Source organism: Dendropsophus ebraccatus, chromosome 10 (assembly GCF_027789765.1).
Source record: "Dendropsophus ebraccatus isolate aDenEbr1 chromosome 10, aDenEbr1.pat, whole genome shotgun sequence".
Taxonomy (NCBI): Eukaryota; Metazoa; Chordata; class Amphibia; order Anura; family Hylidae; genus Dendropsophus; species Dendropsophus ebraccatus.
The window spans coordinates 43,446,983-43,466,356 of record NC_091463.1 but is presented as its reverse complement, the minus strand read 5'-3'; the positions used below and the strand labels follow the sequence as shown (position 1 = coordinate 43,466,356).

The window sequence follows — 19,374 nt, the reverse complement described above, 5'->3', positions numbered from 1 at the left end:
CAATCCGAGGGGACAACGCTGCAGCTAATGATTGCCTGAGAGGGATGACACTGCACCGACAGGTTATAAAGTGTCAGTGGCAGCTGTAATGAGCGGGGAACAGGTAGTACGACACCGGATGAGCCTGAACAAGTAAGTATATCTGCCTGATTGGGCAGAAAAGCACCTTGTGTAATAAGGCCCTAAGGGTATATTCACACGAACGGACTCGCAGCGAGATTCTCGCTGCGAGCCCGGCAGGTCCTGGCAGTTCCCACACACTATATACTCGCTGCGGTCGTTCCGATCTTCAGTCATTGAAGTCACCTTCGGACGGCCGGGCCGAATCCCTCCGACTGTCCTGAGTGCCGGCCCCCCTCTGCCGCGTCATCGGCTGCACAGCCGCGTCTGCCGATGACACGGCAGAGGGGAGCCGACACTCAGGGCGGTCGGAGGGATTCGGCCCGGCCGTCCGAAGATGACTTCAATGACTGAAGATCGGAGACAAGTCGGCACGTGACCGGTATGTATAGCGCACCACACTTCCGGGTACACGGGTGGGGGTGGTGGGACACGGGGAAGGGGGCCATTCACAGACATAACATACATTACAAAGTTGTATAACTTTGTAATGTGTGTATTCTGTGAATAATTCTTTACCGCCGCACTACCCCTTGAAAACAGTGGGAAACTGTAAAATAGTTGAGTCAGCAGCCTCTGATTGTGAGGATTCTACATTTTAGTAAAAAAATTAAATAGATACATACAGAATAAGGTTCATTATTTGCACTGATTTTGCACAAAGATGAAAAGATCTCAATTAGGGGTGAGCAAATTTACATTACTAGTTTTCCAGGACTGGAACCAGCTTTTCTAAGCACCTGGAGTGGAGCAGCACAGAGTTCAAAGGCAGACTTTTGACAAGCAAACAGCAGAGCCTAGCTCATCCCTACTCTATCATAAAATTCTGCTATATAAAAATGATGATACCCTTGTCACATGCAGTGGCCACAATACAGGAAATTGAGCTGGTGAAGTTAATGATTGACGGACCACCAACACATGCACGTCCAGCTCCCTGACTTGACAGACAGTGTAAGCAAAATAAAGCCGACACTTGTGACGTGCTTTGGTAGGAGAGGCTTAGAAATTCCACAGCTCGGTGCAAGTATATTTAGAAAAAAAAAAAAAAAAAACTACTCTAAAAATAACAAGTAATACAGGAGGGGGGTGGGGTTGTTAAGGCTAGCTATGAGACCTGAGGCCAATACTCAGAAAGTGGACAGATAGAAAGACCCCTAATATACAGAACAGAAAGCACAGACGAGACTGGCAGCAGTGATAAGAGTCTGCTGTAGGTAAGTAATGCTGCAACACTGTTGTACCATTTGTTTAATTCAATATACAGAAAAATGGCACTAAACCCACTGCTTACTTTTTGCTTTCCCGTTAGGGTGAGATGTGACCTATGCTCAAATGGGAGACTGGAACTTGCTAGGAAAACTTCTTGAGAAAGCACAAGAACATTCCACTGTCGTGGGCAAAGTCTGGTTGACAGTACTGTTTATTTTCCGGATACTTGTCTTAGGATCAGCAGCAGAAAAAGTTTGGGGAGATGAGCAGTCTGGCTTTACCTGTGACACCAAACAACCTGGTTGTCAGAACGTGTGCTATGACAAAACATTCCCTATTTCACACATTCGCTTTTGGGTGCTTCAGATTATTTTTGTATCAACTCCAACTCTTATTTACTTAGGACATATCTTACACCTTGTACGCTTAGAAGAAAAGCAGAAACAAAAGGAAAAGTTACGTCAAAGCAAAGGAGGCCCTCAGAGTGACAAACAGCTACTAATTGAGCCAACAAAGCCTTCAAAACAACCACTCAAAGATGAAATGGGCAAAGTGCGTTTGCGGGGGGCACTCCTGCGTACATACGTTTTTAATGTGCTCTTCAAAACTTTGTTTGAGGTAGGATTCATACTGGCACAGTATTTTCTGTACGGATTTCAGCTGCAGCCTCTCTACACCTGTAGTCGGTGGCCATGTCCCAACACTGTGAACTGCTACATTTCGCGTCCTACAGAAAAAACAATATTCATTCTTTTCATGTTGGCTGTGGCATGCTTGTCTCTATTGCTTAACTTGATTGAGATTTACTACCTGGGATTCACCAAGTGCAGACAGGGCCTATCGGGCTTAGATTATGAGTCAGTGCCCAAACTTCCAACGAAGACTGGAAGCATTAGTCATACACATATTATTCCACATTATCCCCACTATTCTCCATCAGAGAAAGGATCCGCTTTTAGCCCATCTCTGCCATTTCCCCTCTCCTCCAGTAAGAATACACCATCTGCCATAGACAGCAGCCAGGCTGCAAGGAAGCAGAACCAAGAGAACCAAGCTGTTGAACGGAATGGTATTCCAGAGATGAACGTAGCAGAGAGTGGAAGTGAACTGGATCATAATGAACAGCAAAGGATACAAAGCAGAAACAGCAGGCAAAGCAGCACCAGGTCAAGGCCTGGAGCACTTGCAGTGTGAAGGGGTGTAACAGGGTGGTCAGGGTAAAGGACTGCTGAAAAATGAAATATTACTGCTTATGTTCTCAGTCTGTGACTTTGCTAATGATATAGAACAGTGAGTAAGCATGTATGTGTACAAATTTCTTAATATTTAAATATTTGTAATGTTTAATAAATATTTTAGCTGAAGTGACTTTCACTCCAAGGTATTAATCTGATGTAAAACATCACAGTACACAGTAACCTGATAAGTGTAGGGAATGGGGTACTTACAAAGATGTCTATAAAAATGCAGCAAAACGCAACTCAAAGTAATAAAAAGTTTAAGTGCACTAAAAGTATTTGCAATAATTTCAAATTAATCTGCATGTGAGTCTGTCCAGTGTCAGGACTAAAAAGGCACCATGGAGATTTATCAAAGTGTGTAAAAAATATGCTGGTGTAAACTACCCACAGCAACCAATCACAGCTCAGGTAAAATGAAAAAGGAACTGTGATTGGTTTCTGTGGCCAGTTTAAACTATTTGATTAATCTGGGCCCATGCGTCGTTATTTTACCAGGTCAATGTTCACCAAATAGTGACAAAACTAACTCCCATCATGCCCTTACAGCAAAGGCTATAAGGACATGATAGGAGTTAGTTTTGGAACAGTTTTACAACAGAGAAGAGATAAAGGTTGGAAAATGTTGTACTAGATGATAGCAAGAAAAATAAAACATGTGTACATAAAATGTAGGGGCAAATACTACTTTTCATAATTAAATTTATGCCAAGAGTAATTAACTAAACTGAGCATGTGACTGCAGGCAAATTAAAGCACTATATATAATTTCTGATGCTCTACACCATATTCCTGTATTATTCATGGATACAAATAAATATATATTAGCTTTGCCAACAGGTTCTCAGATAGAGTAAATGCTGATCATAATGGAAAAGCTGTGGGTGTAGATGGGAGAGGCTGTGTGTGTGTGTGTGTGTGTGTGTGTAAAAGGCAGTGGACATGATAATGTTCTCAGAAACAAATATTCATAATAAAAGGAGAAGGTGGTGTGAAGAATAGATAACCTTGAACCCAATTTGGAGAAAGCTACATTTACATTTTGCACCATGGCTGACTGCAGGTTGGCAGAACAGTTTGTTTTTTTACATTTTTTTTTTCTTGGCCTGATGGGTTTTTCAAACTACTAAATCTTTGGACCAATACATTGTATGAAGCATTCTCTTTAGTAACAGCCACATATCCTGCCTTGCTTGTGCTGAAGTTTATTCTGGGCGATGCATGTGCGACAACAGCAGCTGTGTGCACATCGAGGCCTACAAAGACTTGATGGAGGGCGGTTACAGTTTTACAGCACATCAGGTGCAATGAACACAACAGTAGCACAAAAGGTGCTAAAAACAACACACTCTGCAGCTACACATTTCTCATTTTACAGATTGAAATACCACAAAAAGTATATAGATTTTTATACAGTATTTTTTTTTTTTTAAGAGCTTGTTTTAGATTAGTATTAAAAATACGAAAAGACAACAAATTTTAAGATCATGCCAAGCTCTTCCACAGGTAAGTAGGTTCTTGCCTCATTGTTTGAAAGTTTTTCTTTTAAAAATGTACTATAAATTTAATTATAAGCAAGATTCAAACCACATTTTCTATTGCAAGCTCTTTTAAAATCAGCATGATGTACAGCAGACTGGGAGAGACCAGAGGCTACTGAACACCAAGATTTTTTTCTTTAGCAACACATAGTAACACATAGTTGAGTTAAATCATCTTCCATTCTTGTCATTATATCCTGAGACCCAGCTACTCATGATGTTCTCTCTTGTCCTTTTTGTATAGCACCACAGAAGTGAATGATACATGTTAGATCAGACAGGCACACTTTCAAAGGAATGCTTATCCACTCACAGGGGAAATTAAAATCTTTATTTGCAATGAAACTTTCCAACAAGCAGGCCTGCCCAGGACCTAGCACATGACAATTGAGAACATGGAGCGAGTGCTAAGGGCACACGCATAAAAACAGTATGTACATATTTGAAAAGCAGCCAAAACTGTTAATTGGGTAAAAAAAAAATGAAATGAAAATGAGAAAAATGTCTTTCACAAAAAAAAAAGAAAAAAACAGCCCAACTGTCATTTTGCACAAACAGTCTGCTTTTAACAAGGGCCTTGACAGGGGATTGGTCACCTGTGACAACACAAAAGCATGAAAAAGGTGAAAGATAGTGATACAGGATATCTTAATATGAAGGAGGTTGGCAACCCTGTCTTTTCTCATACTATGACGCTCATGTGGATTTACAAGGACACTTGCTGGCCAGTGGCAGAATTACAAGGTGAGCATCGAACCAATGAAGGAGACAGTGTGAAGACGCATATGATGATCTCTATCATAGGGGAGAATGCGTGTCAGTGGAAGGAATTATGTGATGTTTTGAAAGAAGCTTTTTAAGACCTCTACAGTTTAACAGAGTCGTAGCTATTAGTGAGGGTGTATGAAGGAACACCAAGTTAGAAACTAATAGGGAACAGATAACTATGAAAGGGTGTGGTTAAGTGCATTGACAGGTGGTATAACATGAATCAGAAGCAGGAAAGCCTACTAGGTATTGGAGTAAAACTAAATTCTCCACAACAGTGGTCCTACTGGCCCTAACCCAACTGCATCTAAAACAAAAACAAAAAAATGTATAGACACCCAAAAAAAAAAAAAAAAAGTCAGCAGCTCACACCCTCTGATTTGCCCTCCCATGATGTAGCAGACTGATAGATCACCCAGCAACATAAAGCTTTCAGAAAGGTGTGATGGGGGAAGAGTGTCCAGCACTTTTTATTGTGCTCAAGTCTGTGGTACATGAATTCCCAAATTTCTTCTCCAATGGTCTTGAAGTTCACAATGCCATGGATGGCGAGTTTACAATCCAACAGAACGAGTTATCGTTGACCCCACCCTCATGTCCATTTAATCAGTGTCCTCACATATACTGCCCACTCGTAACTGTTCTTCATACACCTCTCTCACAGCTAGAATACGGCTCAGCATACTTTGCAACATGTTTTTGTCCATTGGAATAACAGAATACCAAAGAGGAGATTCTGCCACACACGATCGCTCTGGCTGCAGGTAGAACACATCAGTGCGGTTTCGAAGGTTCTCAGGGCTGTATAGATGGAACACAAAAATATATTAGATGGAAAAGATCTAGCGTCAGTGCAAGTGCCTTTATTGGATGGGATGCATCAGGTAAAGTAACATGCACATATCTAACATGATATGTTGGGTTCTGACCTCAGTAGTCCTAAGACACCTAAGGATCAAGGTCTCTTTGGTATTTCCCCTGTACTGTAGCACTCCCTGTAGCTACCCACTGTGAAAAGAAGAGCAGCACAACTCCCCTGAGATAAAGATTGTGTTGCAATTTTATGCACAGCAGGTCATTGGGTGCTCAGGAAACGTGCAAATACAATGCCACACTAGGAGGCACTGCAACCGGGTTATTAAAAAAAAAAAAAAAAAAAATAGGAAGTAAATCCTCCATCAGATCTAGCCAGTTTGTGTCAAAGCAGTAGGAAACAGCAATGCAGGATGAACCACTTACAGAAAAAAAATCTCATTAGGTCGCACTGATGGACAAAGTAACCATGGCACGACGGTACTTCTGACAAAACATCACTGATAGGACCCTCGAGTACCCATGCAAAAGACTTAGGATATGAGAGACAGGTAACGGGTCTCACCCTCTTTTTGTATAATTCCCCTGAAGGTAGAGAGGATCTAATGGGTTCTGGCCTCCCACTGACAACAAGCTGACTGGTAAGCTCACATCCAACGGGCGTGTATATTCTGCCTAAAGTGAATGTACCATCAGGCCCGGGCTGAAGCACTGGAGGCAGGCCGACCTACCCAGAGTGGGAGGAAACCCCTGCCCCTCTATGATGCGGCTCCATTAGAATCAATGGGGCCATATCATAGAGGGGCAAGGGTTTCCTCCTACTCGGGGTGGGTTGGCCCGCCTTCAGTGTGGGCCTGATGGTACATTCACTTTAAGAATTGTCACTTGCTTTTTTCCCTTAGTGTCAGTGCCATCTTAGTAGGCACTGCCAATGTCCATGGTTTCTATGTCCCTCAGTGAAACTACCTGATAAAATTCCTTCAAGGTAGAGCTATTACATTAGAGTTTCAGGGGATATGAAGCAGATTATTATTATTATTATTATTATTATTAATTATAAATATTTCTATATATTTTAGCGTACTTATCCAAGTTTATTGAATATATGTTTAATTTTAAGACAAACTTCTGCTTAAAGGTCATACCATTTAGAAAGGTAAAACTCATAAAACTTGACAGGGCATCGTAGAGGGTTCATCTTATTCTCATGCTGCTCCATTACAGGTTGCTGATCATCGTCACGCTTCCGCTTAGTTAAACTTTCTTGGGAGACAGAGGCACAAAGAAAAAGTATTACATGCTATTCAGTACAAGGATGCAGACAAGGACGACTAATAAACATGAGAAAATACAATAGCTGGACATATTCAGACAAAAGAAAAAAATACTATGGCTTTCTGTTCAATGTGACATACCTCTACCTTTCTTCTGACGTACAGGAGGATAGTATCTGATGCTCACTACTTTTGACGTTCCTCTGCTGGTTGTGCACTTTCGGGAATGTCTAACAACATTGGTAAAGGATAACTGCATATGCTCCTCTGCGGTGCGCAGGCCAAAGAATTTGGTATTAAAGAACATAAGTGTGTTCAGGAGCACATAGGGGGAGTACACGCCCAGCTGTTTACAGTCCCACAGATGTTCTTCTTCCACTCGTGAGAGTATCAACCCTGAAATTGGGCACATGTCAGGTAGAAACCCTAAAAGCCAGTGTCTGTATAAATTTTACCAGCAAATATATTAACAGAGTCCCCCTCCCTCAAGCTTTATCTATGTGTTGAGTCTTCAATAACACTACACATAATAAAGCTGCGTGTTCAGGTAGAGAAATTATAGTTGCCTCTGACAGCATTGTTCCCCATTTCTTACTACTAGGTGTCAGACTGCGGTGCCACGAAGTCAGTAACTTATTCAGTTCTTGAACGAAGGTCAGGTAATACAGGTCAGTGAAGATGTTCACCATCCGGTTATTTTCGAGAAGGTACTGTGTAAAGCAATGAGTAAAACATATCAATTATTCTTGGTAAGTGGAAGCAAACATGTGAAGTCTTTACTACAGTAATAAAGTAATTACAAAAGGCTTCACGTTGTTTTAGTTACAAACATTGGCCCAGATTTATCAAAGGGTGTATAGCAGAAGCTGGTGTAAACTGCCCACAGCAACCAATCACAGCTCAGCTTTTAGCTCTAGTACAGTAAAAGCTGAGCTGTAATTGGCTGCTATGGACAGTTTACACCAGCCTCTATTTTACCTTTACTTTGCTAAATCTGGGCCATTGTCTGTTAATACTTAAGAATAATAAGAGTAATTTTAAAGTGAAGGTAGAATTACTTTTGTTTTACCCTAATACACTATTAAGGGAATTTAGGGTGTTCATCTCTTGGCTATAATGAAGACCAGTTCCTTAATGAGGCTGTCCCCTATCCACAGAACAGGGGACAAGTAAGAGATTTCATCGGGTCCAACCTCCATACCTCTCAGCGATCGGCCTCTGGCTCCTTTGTTATGAATACAGCCACGAGTATGGCATGTGACCCATGGCTCTAATTATTCCTATAAAGTCGCCAAAACGAGCAGAGTGCTTTGTCCGTTGGCTCCAAAAAAATGAATAGAGAACCTAGGTCATGAACCGTACCTGCAGATGAATTCATAACAAAGGAGCCGGGGGCCAATCTGGAGATTGGCGGGGGCTACAGAGGTCGGACCCCCCCATGATCTCTTACTTATCCCCTATCCACAGAATAGGGACAAGTTCGTTTTCAGTGGACAACCTCTTTAAAGGCATCTCTGGAGGACCACTCATAGTTCGATATGAATGTTGTAATACTTAATTTCCCCGTGGTGACCCTGCAGAAGTAGTTACAATGACATATCCTAATTCTGCTCCAGGCATACTTCTCCTGGCTGCATACTTCTTGAGTTGCGGTCTGAACACACAGACCCAGACAGATCAAAACCTTTGACATGTCTCTAAAAGGTCTAAAGTTTCTGCTAATCCCTTGTTCATCATTGGGTGATAAGCAAGCAGACATAATAGCAACCAAAAAAGTCCTACTTTATCCACTAATTAACAGGTTCTTACGGTGCTGATCGGACTTTGGTTGCACTCTACTTGCTGGATCCTTTAGTCCAATTAATTCCCTATGACCCCCATTATTACTGAAGTTATAATGTATTTTACACAGAGATTTATCTGACTTTTTGAAGCCAAAGCCAGGAATGGATTTGAAAAGAGGAGAAATCTCAGTCTTTCCATTATTACCTGTTCCCCCTTTATAATCTGTTCCTGGCTTTGGCTTCAAAAATCTGTCAGATAAATCTCTGTGTAAACACAGACTTTTTTTTTATTGTGGGATAGGAGAAAGGGCAGAGCAGCAGTAGACTCACATTTGCCATCACCTGTTTGAATGCACTTCTCAGAGCTGTGCCTGTTTGTGCACCATCTCATTTGGTAAGTTTCACCAGTTTGGATGCGCTGCCCCATGAAGCACCCGGAGTAAGAAAGGTTGGATTTTTTGGTTGTCACGTGTCTGCTGGTTTGACACCCAAAGATAAACAAGAGGTTACAGCATATGGTGGCAAATGAGTGGGTGTGGGAATCTTGTTATTGTACTCATTGTAATCATTCTAAGACTGGTCAGGTGTGAGCAAGCTGACTTTAATCTGATTAATAATGGCTTTACCTTAAAGAGATGAAATAGTGGGTAGATAAAATTGTGATCATTATTACTTGTTTTTATGGAACAGAATACTTTGTCATTTTTTCCATAAATAATAACATGAAATTCAGAGACCCATTAACATGCATACAAAACACACTTATAAAAATAATCTCACCTGCTGAATGCCCAAACACAAGTAGTAAATGCTGTCTGGCTCATATCGTTCACCATTTGGTCGCGTTATCTCCTTGACAAATTGTGCTAAGCCATAGTTAAGTTCAGCTGCTGTACATGCTAAAATGTCTTCTTTTATACGCATTGGTTTAGCTATGCGAAAATAAAAAAATTCAAAATATAAATGATTGCATATTTGAGGGTCAATAATATGCAATATATGTGTTTTAATTTATATACACACACAACATATGGCAAGTATGAAAAAATGCTGCACAGTACAAATAAATCGAACTATAGAAGTGATAATAGTTTACTCTACAAAAACATGGCCACTTTCTTTTAGAGACAACACAACTCTTTGTCTCCAGTTCAGGTGCAGTTTGCAATTAAGCTCCATTCACTTCAATGGAACTGAGCAGCAAAACCCCGCCCAAGCTGGAGACAAGAGTGGGGCTGTCTCTGGAAGAAAGTGGCCATGTTTGTGTAGTGCTTTAACAAAATGCAATGCTATGCAATGTGGCAATAGTAAAATTCTTAGCAAATTAACAAAAAAAAAAGCTAAAATCACATCAGTATTTGGTGTGACTAACCTTTGCCTTCACAAGAGCATCAGTTCTTCTAGGTACATTTAACACTGTTTTTAAAAGAATTCGGCATGGAGGTTGTTCTAAACATCTTTAGGGTACAAACACACACAGCAGATACGCAGCAGATTTGATACTGTGTTCAGTTATTTAGATCTAATCTGCTGCGTATCTGCTGCGTATCACAGCAGTAAATACGCAGCGTATAAGCCGTGTGTGTTTGTACCCTCAAGAACTAAGGGCTGTATTGCATGGACTGATCAATAATGCTCATTATACGGCTCGACTATTGTGCAGCAAGGGTTGCATGGACATGGTTAGCGATGTGCGTGCAGCCCTTGCCTAATGTAAAATAATGATGTGCATATACACCTGACCATGATCTCTGATGCCTCTGCCTGCTCCCCGGTATCTTCCTGGCATCTGCCCAGTTCTGCACCAGCTGGGAGAACTACAGAGCCTGCCTCTGAATTGACAAGCGGCCCGGCCAAATCACTGGCTGCGACCAGCTCTGAAGTTTCACAGACAGCTGGGGGACCGGCCAGGTAAGAAACTGAGGAGAAGGCAGAGGCATCAGGGAGCATGGTCATGTACAGATGAACGTTATTTTTTTCTTTACAAATTCAGTAGCTATTGACTGCACATAACTATTATGCGCAGCCGGATTTAAGATCACAACCAAAAGACACAACCAACCAGCTGGTGATCGTTGCCTTTATTACACATAGCGATAATCTGTTGAATAGGCCTGATTCGGCAGATTATAGGGCCCTAACCCCACATCTTCTGTGGATATAGGCTTGCTCATATCCTTCTGTCTCTTCACACACTCCCAAAACAACTTGATAATGTTAATATCAAGGAGTGAGGGACATAGCTTGCAACGACATTTCCTGTATGTTTTGGGTGGTTGTCAGGGTCCAGATTCATACTGCAGCAGATCACATGGCTCCCTAATGGTACTGCATGATAGATAAATACCTGCCTGCATTTATTAAAGGGGTTGGCCACTTTATAGTAAAATAGGTCAGTACAAAGTATTAGTAAGTGCACTCACTGTATATACTGACAGCAGCTCCCTGTGTACCTCATAGAGCTAAAATCAGACTCCCCTTCACCAGGCAGGGCTGCCCTGCTCTGTTTGGTTTCTGTCCATAAAATGGCTGACATGGAGGAGCATGTGACCAGGCCCTGTCCTCTGTGTCCTCCATAGACACATACAGGCTCAGTGGTGGACACTGTGGGGCGGGGCCTGGTCACATGCTCCTCCATGTAAGCAATCTTCTGGACCAAAACTCCACAGAGCAGGGCAGCACAGCCTGGAGAAGAGGAGTCTGATGTAAGCTCTATGAGGTACACAGGGAGCTGCTGTCAGTATATACAGTGAGTACACTTACTAAAACTGTACACTGAACTATTTTACTATAAAGTGGCCAACCCCTTTAACCCCTTGCCACAAAATGACGTTTGGGGAACGTCATGTAAAACAAGTAGTTCCCGCAACATGATGATCCCCAAACGTCATGCTTTCCCTGCCTCCCCCCGCTGTCCCTGACGGTGATCGGGCAGCGGGAGGAGGCTATGTCACATAGCATCCTCCCACTGCCTCTGCCCGGAGGGGAGCCGCTTCCCGCGGGCAGTTAACCCCATAAACGCTGCAGTCAATGCGACCGCAGCGTCTATGGGGGAGATTTGGGTCCTCCCGCCGATCGGGCAGCGGGAGGAGGCTGCAGAACGTTGCCTCCTCCCGCCGCCACATCTGATGTGTCCCCCGCCCCCCCCCCCCCCTCGTCCCCCGATACTGGCGGATCGCCGCTATTACGGCGATCTGCCGGTACCGGGCATTACCACGGTGGGGGGAGATGAAAATGTAACCCCCAGACCCCAGATCAGCCCCCCTAGTGGCCGATCACTAACCCTTTCCCCTCCCCGGGCGGCAATCACATCCAAGATGGCCTCCCCCATCCCTGCGAACAAACGATGTTTGTTCGCAGGGATGGAAATGAATAAATGATCAAAACCCCGTGCTCTCCGCCACCGGAGGTAGCGGAGAGCATGGGGCAGTGATCGGCGAACCCCCCGTGTGGTCCCGGAGCAGGCGATGGGCGGTATATACTATATACCGCTGAACGCCTGTTCCCAGTGCAAAGATGCACTTTTTATCCCCTGTCACCATAAATGATTGGTGACAGGGGATAAAAAGTGAGTGTCGCCCCCCCAACCCTCCTGTCACCCCCTGTCCCCCAGTCACCCCCCCTTCCCCATATACGTTACCTGATCCTGGAGCTCCTTCCTCCTCGATGTCCTGGCTGGTTATGAAGTGCGCATGCGCTTCACAACCAGCCAGCTCTGAAAATTTGAAGTGACAGAGACCAATTTGGTCTCTGTCACTAAACTATGATTACTGTGATAGAAAATATCACAGTAATCATAGTAGTACAGTGAAAATGAATGTATAAAGTACAAAAAGTGAAAAACATACAAAAAAAATAAACCACACACTTTTCATTATAGTAATAATTGCAGTTTACTCCCAAATTACCCCTAACCATCCCACGTTGCCCGTCACCATCCCAGGTTGCCCGTCACCACCCCACATTACCTGTAATCTCATTTTTTATTGTATTTTAGTAACTGCGCTATTCTAATAACTACTACTAGCTGCGGTTTTGCTCCAGCAAATTGGCGCTCACTTCCTTCTGAGCCCTGCTGTGTGCCCATACAGTGGTTTATGCCCACATATGGGGTACAGTTTTACTCAGAAGAAGCTGCATTACAGATTTTGGAGTACGTTTTTTTCTCCCATTCCTCGTGAAATTAAGAAATTTTAAACTAAACAAACATATTATTGGAAAAATTCGAGTTTTTCATTTTTACTGTCTTATTTTGAATACTTTCCTCTAATACCTGTGGGGTCAAACCGCTCACTGCACCCCAAGATGAGTTCTTTGAGGGGTGCACTTTCCTAAATGGAGTGACTTTTGGTGGGGTTCTATTCTGCTGACACTACAGGGGCGCTGCAAACGCACCTGGCGCTCAGCATTTCCAGTATAGATTTTTCCGAAGTAGTTTCTAATTGGCGCTCCTTCCCTTCTGAGCCCGGCTGGGTGCCCATACAGTGGTTTATGCCCACATATGGGGTACCATTCTACTAAGGAGAACCTGCGTTACAGATTTTGGCATGCAGCTTCTCCCCTGTTCCTAGTGAAATTGAGAAATTTCAAACTAAACGAACATATTGGAAAAATTCTAGTTTTTCAATTTTACTGTCTTATTTTGAATACTTTCCTCTAATACCTGTGAGGTCAAAATGGTCACCACACCCCAAGATGAATTCTTTGAGGGTTGTACTTTCCAAAATGGGGTGATTTTTTTAGGGGGGGGGGGGGTTCTCTTCTGCGGACACTACAGGGGCACTACAAACGCACCTGGCACTCAGAAACTACTTCAGCAAAATCTGAACTGAAAATGCTAATTGGCGCCCCCTTCCTTCTGAGCCCTCCTGTGTGGCCATACAGTGGTTTATGCCCACATATGGGGTACCTTTCTACTCTGAAGAACCTGCGTTACAGATTTTGGGGTGCGGATTCTCTCATGTTCCTTGTGCAATTGAGAAATTTAAAACTAAACATATTATTGGAAAAATTCCAATTTTTCATTTTTACTGTCTAATTTTAAATACTTTCCTCTAATACCTGTTGGGTCAAAATGGTCACCACACCCCAAGATGAATTCTTTGAGGGGTGTACTTTCCAAAATGGGGTGACTTTTGGGGGGATTCTATTCTGCGGACACTACAGGGGCGCTGCAAACGCACCAGGCGCTCAGAAACTTCTTCAACAAAATCTGCATTGAAAAAGCTAATTGGCGCTCCCTTTCTTCTGAGGCCCGCTGTGTGCCCATACAGTGGTTTAAACCCACATATGGGGTACCGTTGTATTCAGGAGAACCTGCGTTACAAATTTTGGCATGCTTTTTTTCTCATGTTCCTTTTGAAAATGAGAAACTTTAATCTAAACGTATATATTATTTGAAAATTTAAATTTTAGATTTTTTTACGGCCTAATTGTGAATACTTTCCTCAAGCCCCTGTAGGGTTAAAATGCTCATTATACCCCTAGATTAATTCTTTAAGGTGTCTAGTTTCCAAAATGGGGTCACTTATGGGGGTTTCCAGTATACAAGCCTTCTAAATCAATTTAAAAAAAGAAAAGAAAAAAAAATCAGTTTTGGAAATTTTCACAAAATGTGATAATTTGCTAATAAATTTCTAAGCCCCGTAACACCCTAAAAAAGTAAAATATGTTTCCCAAATTATGCCAGAATAAAGAGGACATATTGGTAATGTGATTTAGTAACTAATTTATGTGCTATGACTTCCTTTTTTAGAAGCAGAGAATTTCAGAAGTTCATAAAATGCAAAAAATTTCAAATTTTTCATGATATTTTGATGTTTTTCACAAAAAATACACAAAGTAGTGACAAAATTTTGCTACTTATATAAAGTGTCATATGTGACGAAAAAACAATCTCAGAATTGCTAGCATACGTTAAAGCATCACTGAGCTATAAGCGCATAAAGTGAGACAGGTCAGATTTTGAAAAATGAGCCTGGTCATTAAAGGGAACCAATCACCTCAAAAATATATGAGTAAGAAGTGGAAGTCCACAACTTCAAATAAAAATGAAAGTCTTTATTTAGGAGTCCTCATAAAAATCCAAACATAACAATAAAAAACACGCGTGTTTTTTATGGTTATGTTTGGATTTTTATGAGGACTCCTAAATAAAGACTTTCATTTTTATTTGGAGCTATGGACTTCCACTTCTTACTCATTGCCACCGGAAAATGGCCCGGACTTCTGTTTCTTTCCACCTGCTCCAGACCTAATTGAGGACCAGCACCACTGATTATTTGCACACATGGTGAGCTGACTTGTTTCTCTACATTCTCAAAAATATATAGCTTTTTAAATGTGCTGTTAGAGCCCACAGCACACTTTCCATACATGTTTCTATATACTCCCTGCCTCCCCCGTGTAATCCATAAAGTAACTTTATAAAACTGGCGCCCGGTATGCAAATTACATCAGGTAGTCACCTGGGCGGTTTTCGGCTAGATGGTAGTCACAGTCAGTCCGGGTCTCCTGGGCGTTCTCTCGCCCCTCTGGGCGTGATTCAAATCACCCAGTAGCTCCGACGTCACTCGGGAGCGCGCCGTGCACGACGTCGGCGCACCTATGTTCTTACGCCGCCGCGCATGCGCAGTACAGCCGCTCCCATTGAGGCTGTACTGCGCCTGTGCAGAATAGCCTCGAACTCCGGCTCGCACTGAATGGGAGCGGCTGTACTGTGCATGCGCGGCGGCTTAAGAACATAGGTGCGCCGACGTCGTGCACGGCGCGCTCCCGAGTGACGTCGGAGCTACTGGGTGATTTGAATCACGCCCAGAGGGGCGAGAGAACGCCCAGGGGACCCGGACTGACTGTGACTACCATCTAGCCGAACACCGCCCAGGTGACTACCTGATGTAATTTGCATACCGGGCGCCAGTTTTATAAAGTTACTTTATGGATTACACGGGGGAGGCAGGGAGTATATAGAAACATGTATGGAAAGTGTGCTGTGGGCTCTAACAGCACATTTAAAAAGCTATATATGCGTTTTTGAGGTGATTGGTTCCCTTTAAGGCCAAAACAGGCTTTAGAGGCAAGGGGTTAACAATATAGACACCATTGAGCCTGATGAAATACCCAATTCTGAAATACAACTCTAACTGCACTGCAGCCTGAACTCCTTTCCAGCCCATGAGCCAACAAACTGCCAAATAGGAACTGGGGTGCAGCACTGTATGTTTTTGTGCATAGCTATGTCACATGGCCTGGTTTACACATGAATGATATGACTTTTTGGAGAAATTCTGAGAAATTTTTGGAGACTGGCAAGTCTTCTCTAAACAGTAGATAGGTGTACCTGGGTCCCAACTCCTTCCTGATAGTTCTGAGCTGATGCACTGCTGGACATTTGCGGGGACAAAGTGAGCATGATGAGTCTGATCTGCTGCACTAAGTTTTCCTGGCTGATCATGCCCTCAATGTTGCTCATTTTTTGTTTCTTCAAAGAGTTTGAACAGCACACCTAGAAACATCAGTCTTGTTGCTGTGCTCAGGCTTTCATTGCATTACCTGTGTCATTAATCTTTTAATTATCTTAACATTTTGTTAATTGTTAATTGATAAAATTAAAAAGTAACACTACGATGTAGCTTCTTACTATCATATTTTCCACACCTGCCTTAGACTTATGCACAGTACTGTAGGTAAACCAAATTGCCATGGCCACTAGAACATTGTCCACATTTCACTCCCATCCACTAACACATTTGGTAATGTTTAATGTATGGTGAGAGCCAGGCGGTCACAGACACCATTTGGCCCTATGACTTTCGGAAGATGTGGCCAAAGACTACTTTTGCTGAGCAAAGAAAGCAAACAGCAGACGTCATAACAGCTGCTGTGTGTATCAAGGTGTTAGCAGAAAGAGCCTATACAGGTGGGATAATCCTTACTATGCCTGTTTTGGGAGGAAGCATGGAGCTATCATACTGTGACTACAAAAGAAAATGCAAAACGATCACTGATCTAAAGAAGACACTAAGGGTCCATTTACACAGAAAGATTTTCTGACAGATTTTCTGCCAAATATTAGAAGCCAAAGCCAGGAATGGATATGAACAAAGGAGAAATCTCAGAATTTCCTTTATGAGTCCGCAGTTCTTAATTTAAGAGTTGGCCAGATATCCTTCCAGGGAAGAAAAACCTAGCAACCAGATGGATCCAGTAAGGAGACCACCAAAACCACCATATTAAGTGCCTCTCTCAGTGAATGCAAAAGAAGAGCCTGTGGAGCCTCATCAGGACTAGCCAGATATCCCTCCTGGAAGGACCTAGCCATAATTCTTTCTGTCAATATCCAACTCAATTACCAGTCTAATGACAAGGGAAACCCAAAGCCAGGTATACACTTAATATGGTGATTTTTGTGGTCTCTTTACTGGAGCCACCCCTTTGATAGCTTTTCCTTCCCTGCAGGGATATCTTGGTATTCCTGTACTTGGAGACTCTTGAAGGGAAACACTGAGCACAATTGTGCTGATTGAGCTCCCAGCAGTGCCTAATAGATGTTGTAATGAGCCCACCTACAATGTCTGAGGTTCCTTCTTCAGTAACTTCATATCCCGGCAAAACGTCTAATTTAGTTTAATAAAGCGTGTGAAGCAGGGAGAGAGGGAGGAAATAGTTATCTAGGTGTGTGTTCAGCCTGTAACTAGTCATGGCTCTCTGCCTCCCAACATGTTCAGTGAGGGTGATTGACAGTTTTCTATCGTGGATCCAATTTCTTCCTAAAGAATTGACATCTCAATTCTTTGAGCGGATTCAGCTAGAGATATCCTATAGAAGTCAAGGGGGCTTGAATTCTGCTTAAATTCCACTCGCATTAGGCTCAAATTCCGCCAGAGCTGAATAGGCTAGAAATTTCAAGCAGAAAACATTCCTCCTCAATTCCTCACCTATCCCTCAGTGTGAACATACCCTAAGGGTCTTTGAATTCTTTGAGTGGAGGCGCGTGAGACATCGCACTGACACATTGAGCCAGATGGGATTCCAAGCAGAGTCTGCACGAAATTCTGCTTGTTTTAAAGAGGACCTGTCACCCCCGGTGCCGGGGTGACAGGCTCCCGACCCCCCGCTAGAGCCCTCATACTTACTTAATCGCTTCCTCGGCCGGTCCCGGGACGGAGATATCCCCGCGCGCCGCTAAGTTGAGTCCAACGCTCATAGAGAATAAACGGTGAGTCCGACGCTTGATTCATTCTCTATGAGCGTCGGACACTTCTCAGTGGCGCGTGCGCCAGGCTTTCCACGGGGATATCTCCGTCCCGGGACCGGACGAAGAAGCGGGACCTGGCGCGATCAAGTACAGTCATATGAAAAAGTTTGGGCACCCCTATTAATCGTAATCATTTTTAGTTATCAAAATTAGTTTTTTTGCTATTTCACCAACAGCTATTTCAGTTTTATATATCCAATAACTGATGGACACAGTATTGAAATGAGGTTTATTGTACGAACAGAAAATGTGCAATATGCATTCAAACAAAATTTGACAGATGCAAAAGTATGGGCACCTCAACAGAAAAGTGACATTAATATTTAGTAAATCCTCCTTTTGCAAAAATCACAGCCTCTAGTCGCTTCCTGTAGGTGTGAATGAGTTCCTGGATAAAGGTATTTTTGACCATTCCTCTTAACAAAACAATTCCAGTTCAGTTAAGTTTGATGGTTGCCAAGCATGGACAGCCCACTTCAAATGATCCCACAGATGTTCAATGATATTCAGGTCTGAGGACTGGGATGGCCATTCCAGAACTTTGTCATTGTTCCTCTGCATGACTGCCTGAGTAGATTTGGAGTGGTGTTTTGGATCATTGCCTTGCTGAAATATCCATCCCCGGAGTAACCTTACGTCACTTATTCTTGAACATTATTCTCAAGAATCTGCTGATACTGAGTGGAATCCATGCGACCCTCAACTTGTTAACAAGATTCCCAGTGCTGGCATTGGCCACACAGCCCCAAAGCATGATGGAACCTCCACCAAATCTTACAGTGGGTAGCAAGTGTTTTTCTTAGAATGTTGTGTTTTTTTTGACCCATTGCATAAGGCCTTTCTGTATGACCAAACAACTCAATCTTTGTTTCATCAGTCCACAGGACCTTCTTCCAAAATGACACTGGCTTGTCCAAATGTGCTTTTGCATCCCTCAGGTGACTCTGTGTGTGGCGTGCTTGCAGAAACTGCTTCTTTCGCATCACTCTCCCATACAGCTTCTCCTTCTGCAAAGTGTGCTGTATTGTTGACCGATGCACAGTGACACCATCTGCAGCAAGATAATGCTGCCGGTCTTTGGAGGTGGTCTGTGGATTGTCCTTGACTGTTCTCACCATTCTTCTTCTCTGCCTTTCTGATATTTTTCTTGGCCTGTCACTGTGGTCTTTCATTCCCTTAGGCTACGTTCACATCAGCGTTCGACCATCCGGCACCATTCAGTCTACCTTTTCCGTTTTGGAGTAAGCAAAACGGAAACTGTCGGATCCAGTAAAATCCCCATAGACTCCCATGATATATTAGTGTGTTTGTTTGCCCCAATTGCGCTCCGTTTGCATGCAATCTGTTCAAGATCCGTTTTTTTGAACG

At 42.9% G+C, this 19,374-nt stretch overlaps 2 protein-coding genes across 7 annotated transcripts in view; one reads left to right on the top strand and one right to left on the bottom strand.

Annotated features, from left to right (window-relative positions):
• Positions 1–1,140: 1,140 nt before the first annotated feature.
• Positions 1,141–3,168, top strand: LOC138802396 (gap junction alpha-3 protein-like). Its single transcript, XM_069985643.1, has 2 exons — positions 1,141–1,337; positions 1,433–3,168. The coding sequence occupies exon 2, from the start codon at positions 1,456–1,458 to the stop codon at positions 2,524–2,526; it is 1,071 nt and encodes a 356-aa protein (XP_069841744.1). The 5' UTR covers positions 1,141–1,337; positions 1,433–1,455; the 3' UTR covers positions 2,527–3,168.
• Positions 3,169–4,400: 1,232 nt separating this feature from the next.
• ZMYM3 (zinc finger MYM-type containing 3) overlaps positions 4,401–19,374 on the bottom strand; it is an 81,250-nt gene continuing 66,276 nt past the window's right edge. For all 6 annotated transcript variants that reach the window (XM_069985514.1, XM_069985513.1, XM_069985509.1 and 3 more), the window contains exons 21-25: positions 9,531–9,682; positions 7,562–7,676; positions 7,108–7,362; positions 6,838–6,955; positions 4,401–5,680 (exon numbers count right to left, since the gene is read on the bottom strand). In XM_069985514.1, coding sequence (XP_069841615.1) covers positions 5,482–5,680; positions 6,838–6,955; positions 7,108–7,362; positions 7,562–7,676; positions 9,531–9,682 — 839 coding nt within the window. In that variant the 3' untranslated portion in view covers positions 4,401–5,481. The remainder of the gene's footprint in view (positions 5,681–6,837; positions 6,956–7,107; positions 7,363–7,561; positions 7,677–9,530; positions 9,683–19,374) is intronic.

What these genes read in the sequence shown, in the direction of transcription:
- LOC138802396 (XM_069985643.1), top strand. Translation starts at nt 1,456, where the DNA reads ATGGGAGACTGGAACTTGCTAGGAAAACTTCTTGAGAAAGCACAAGAA.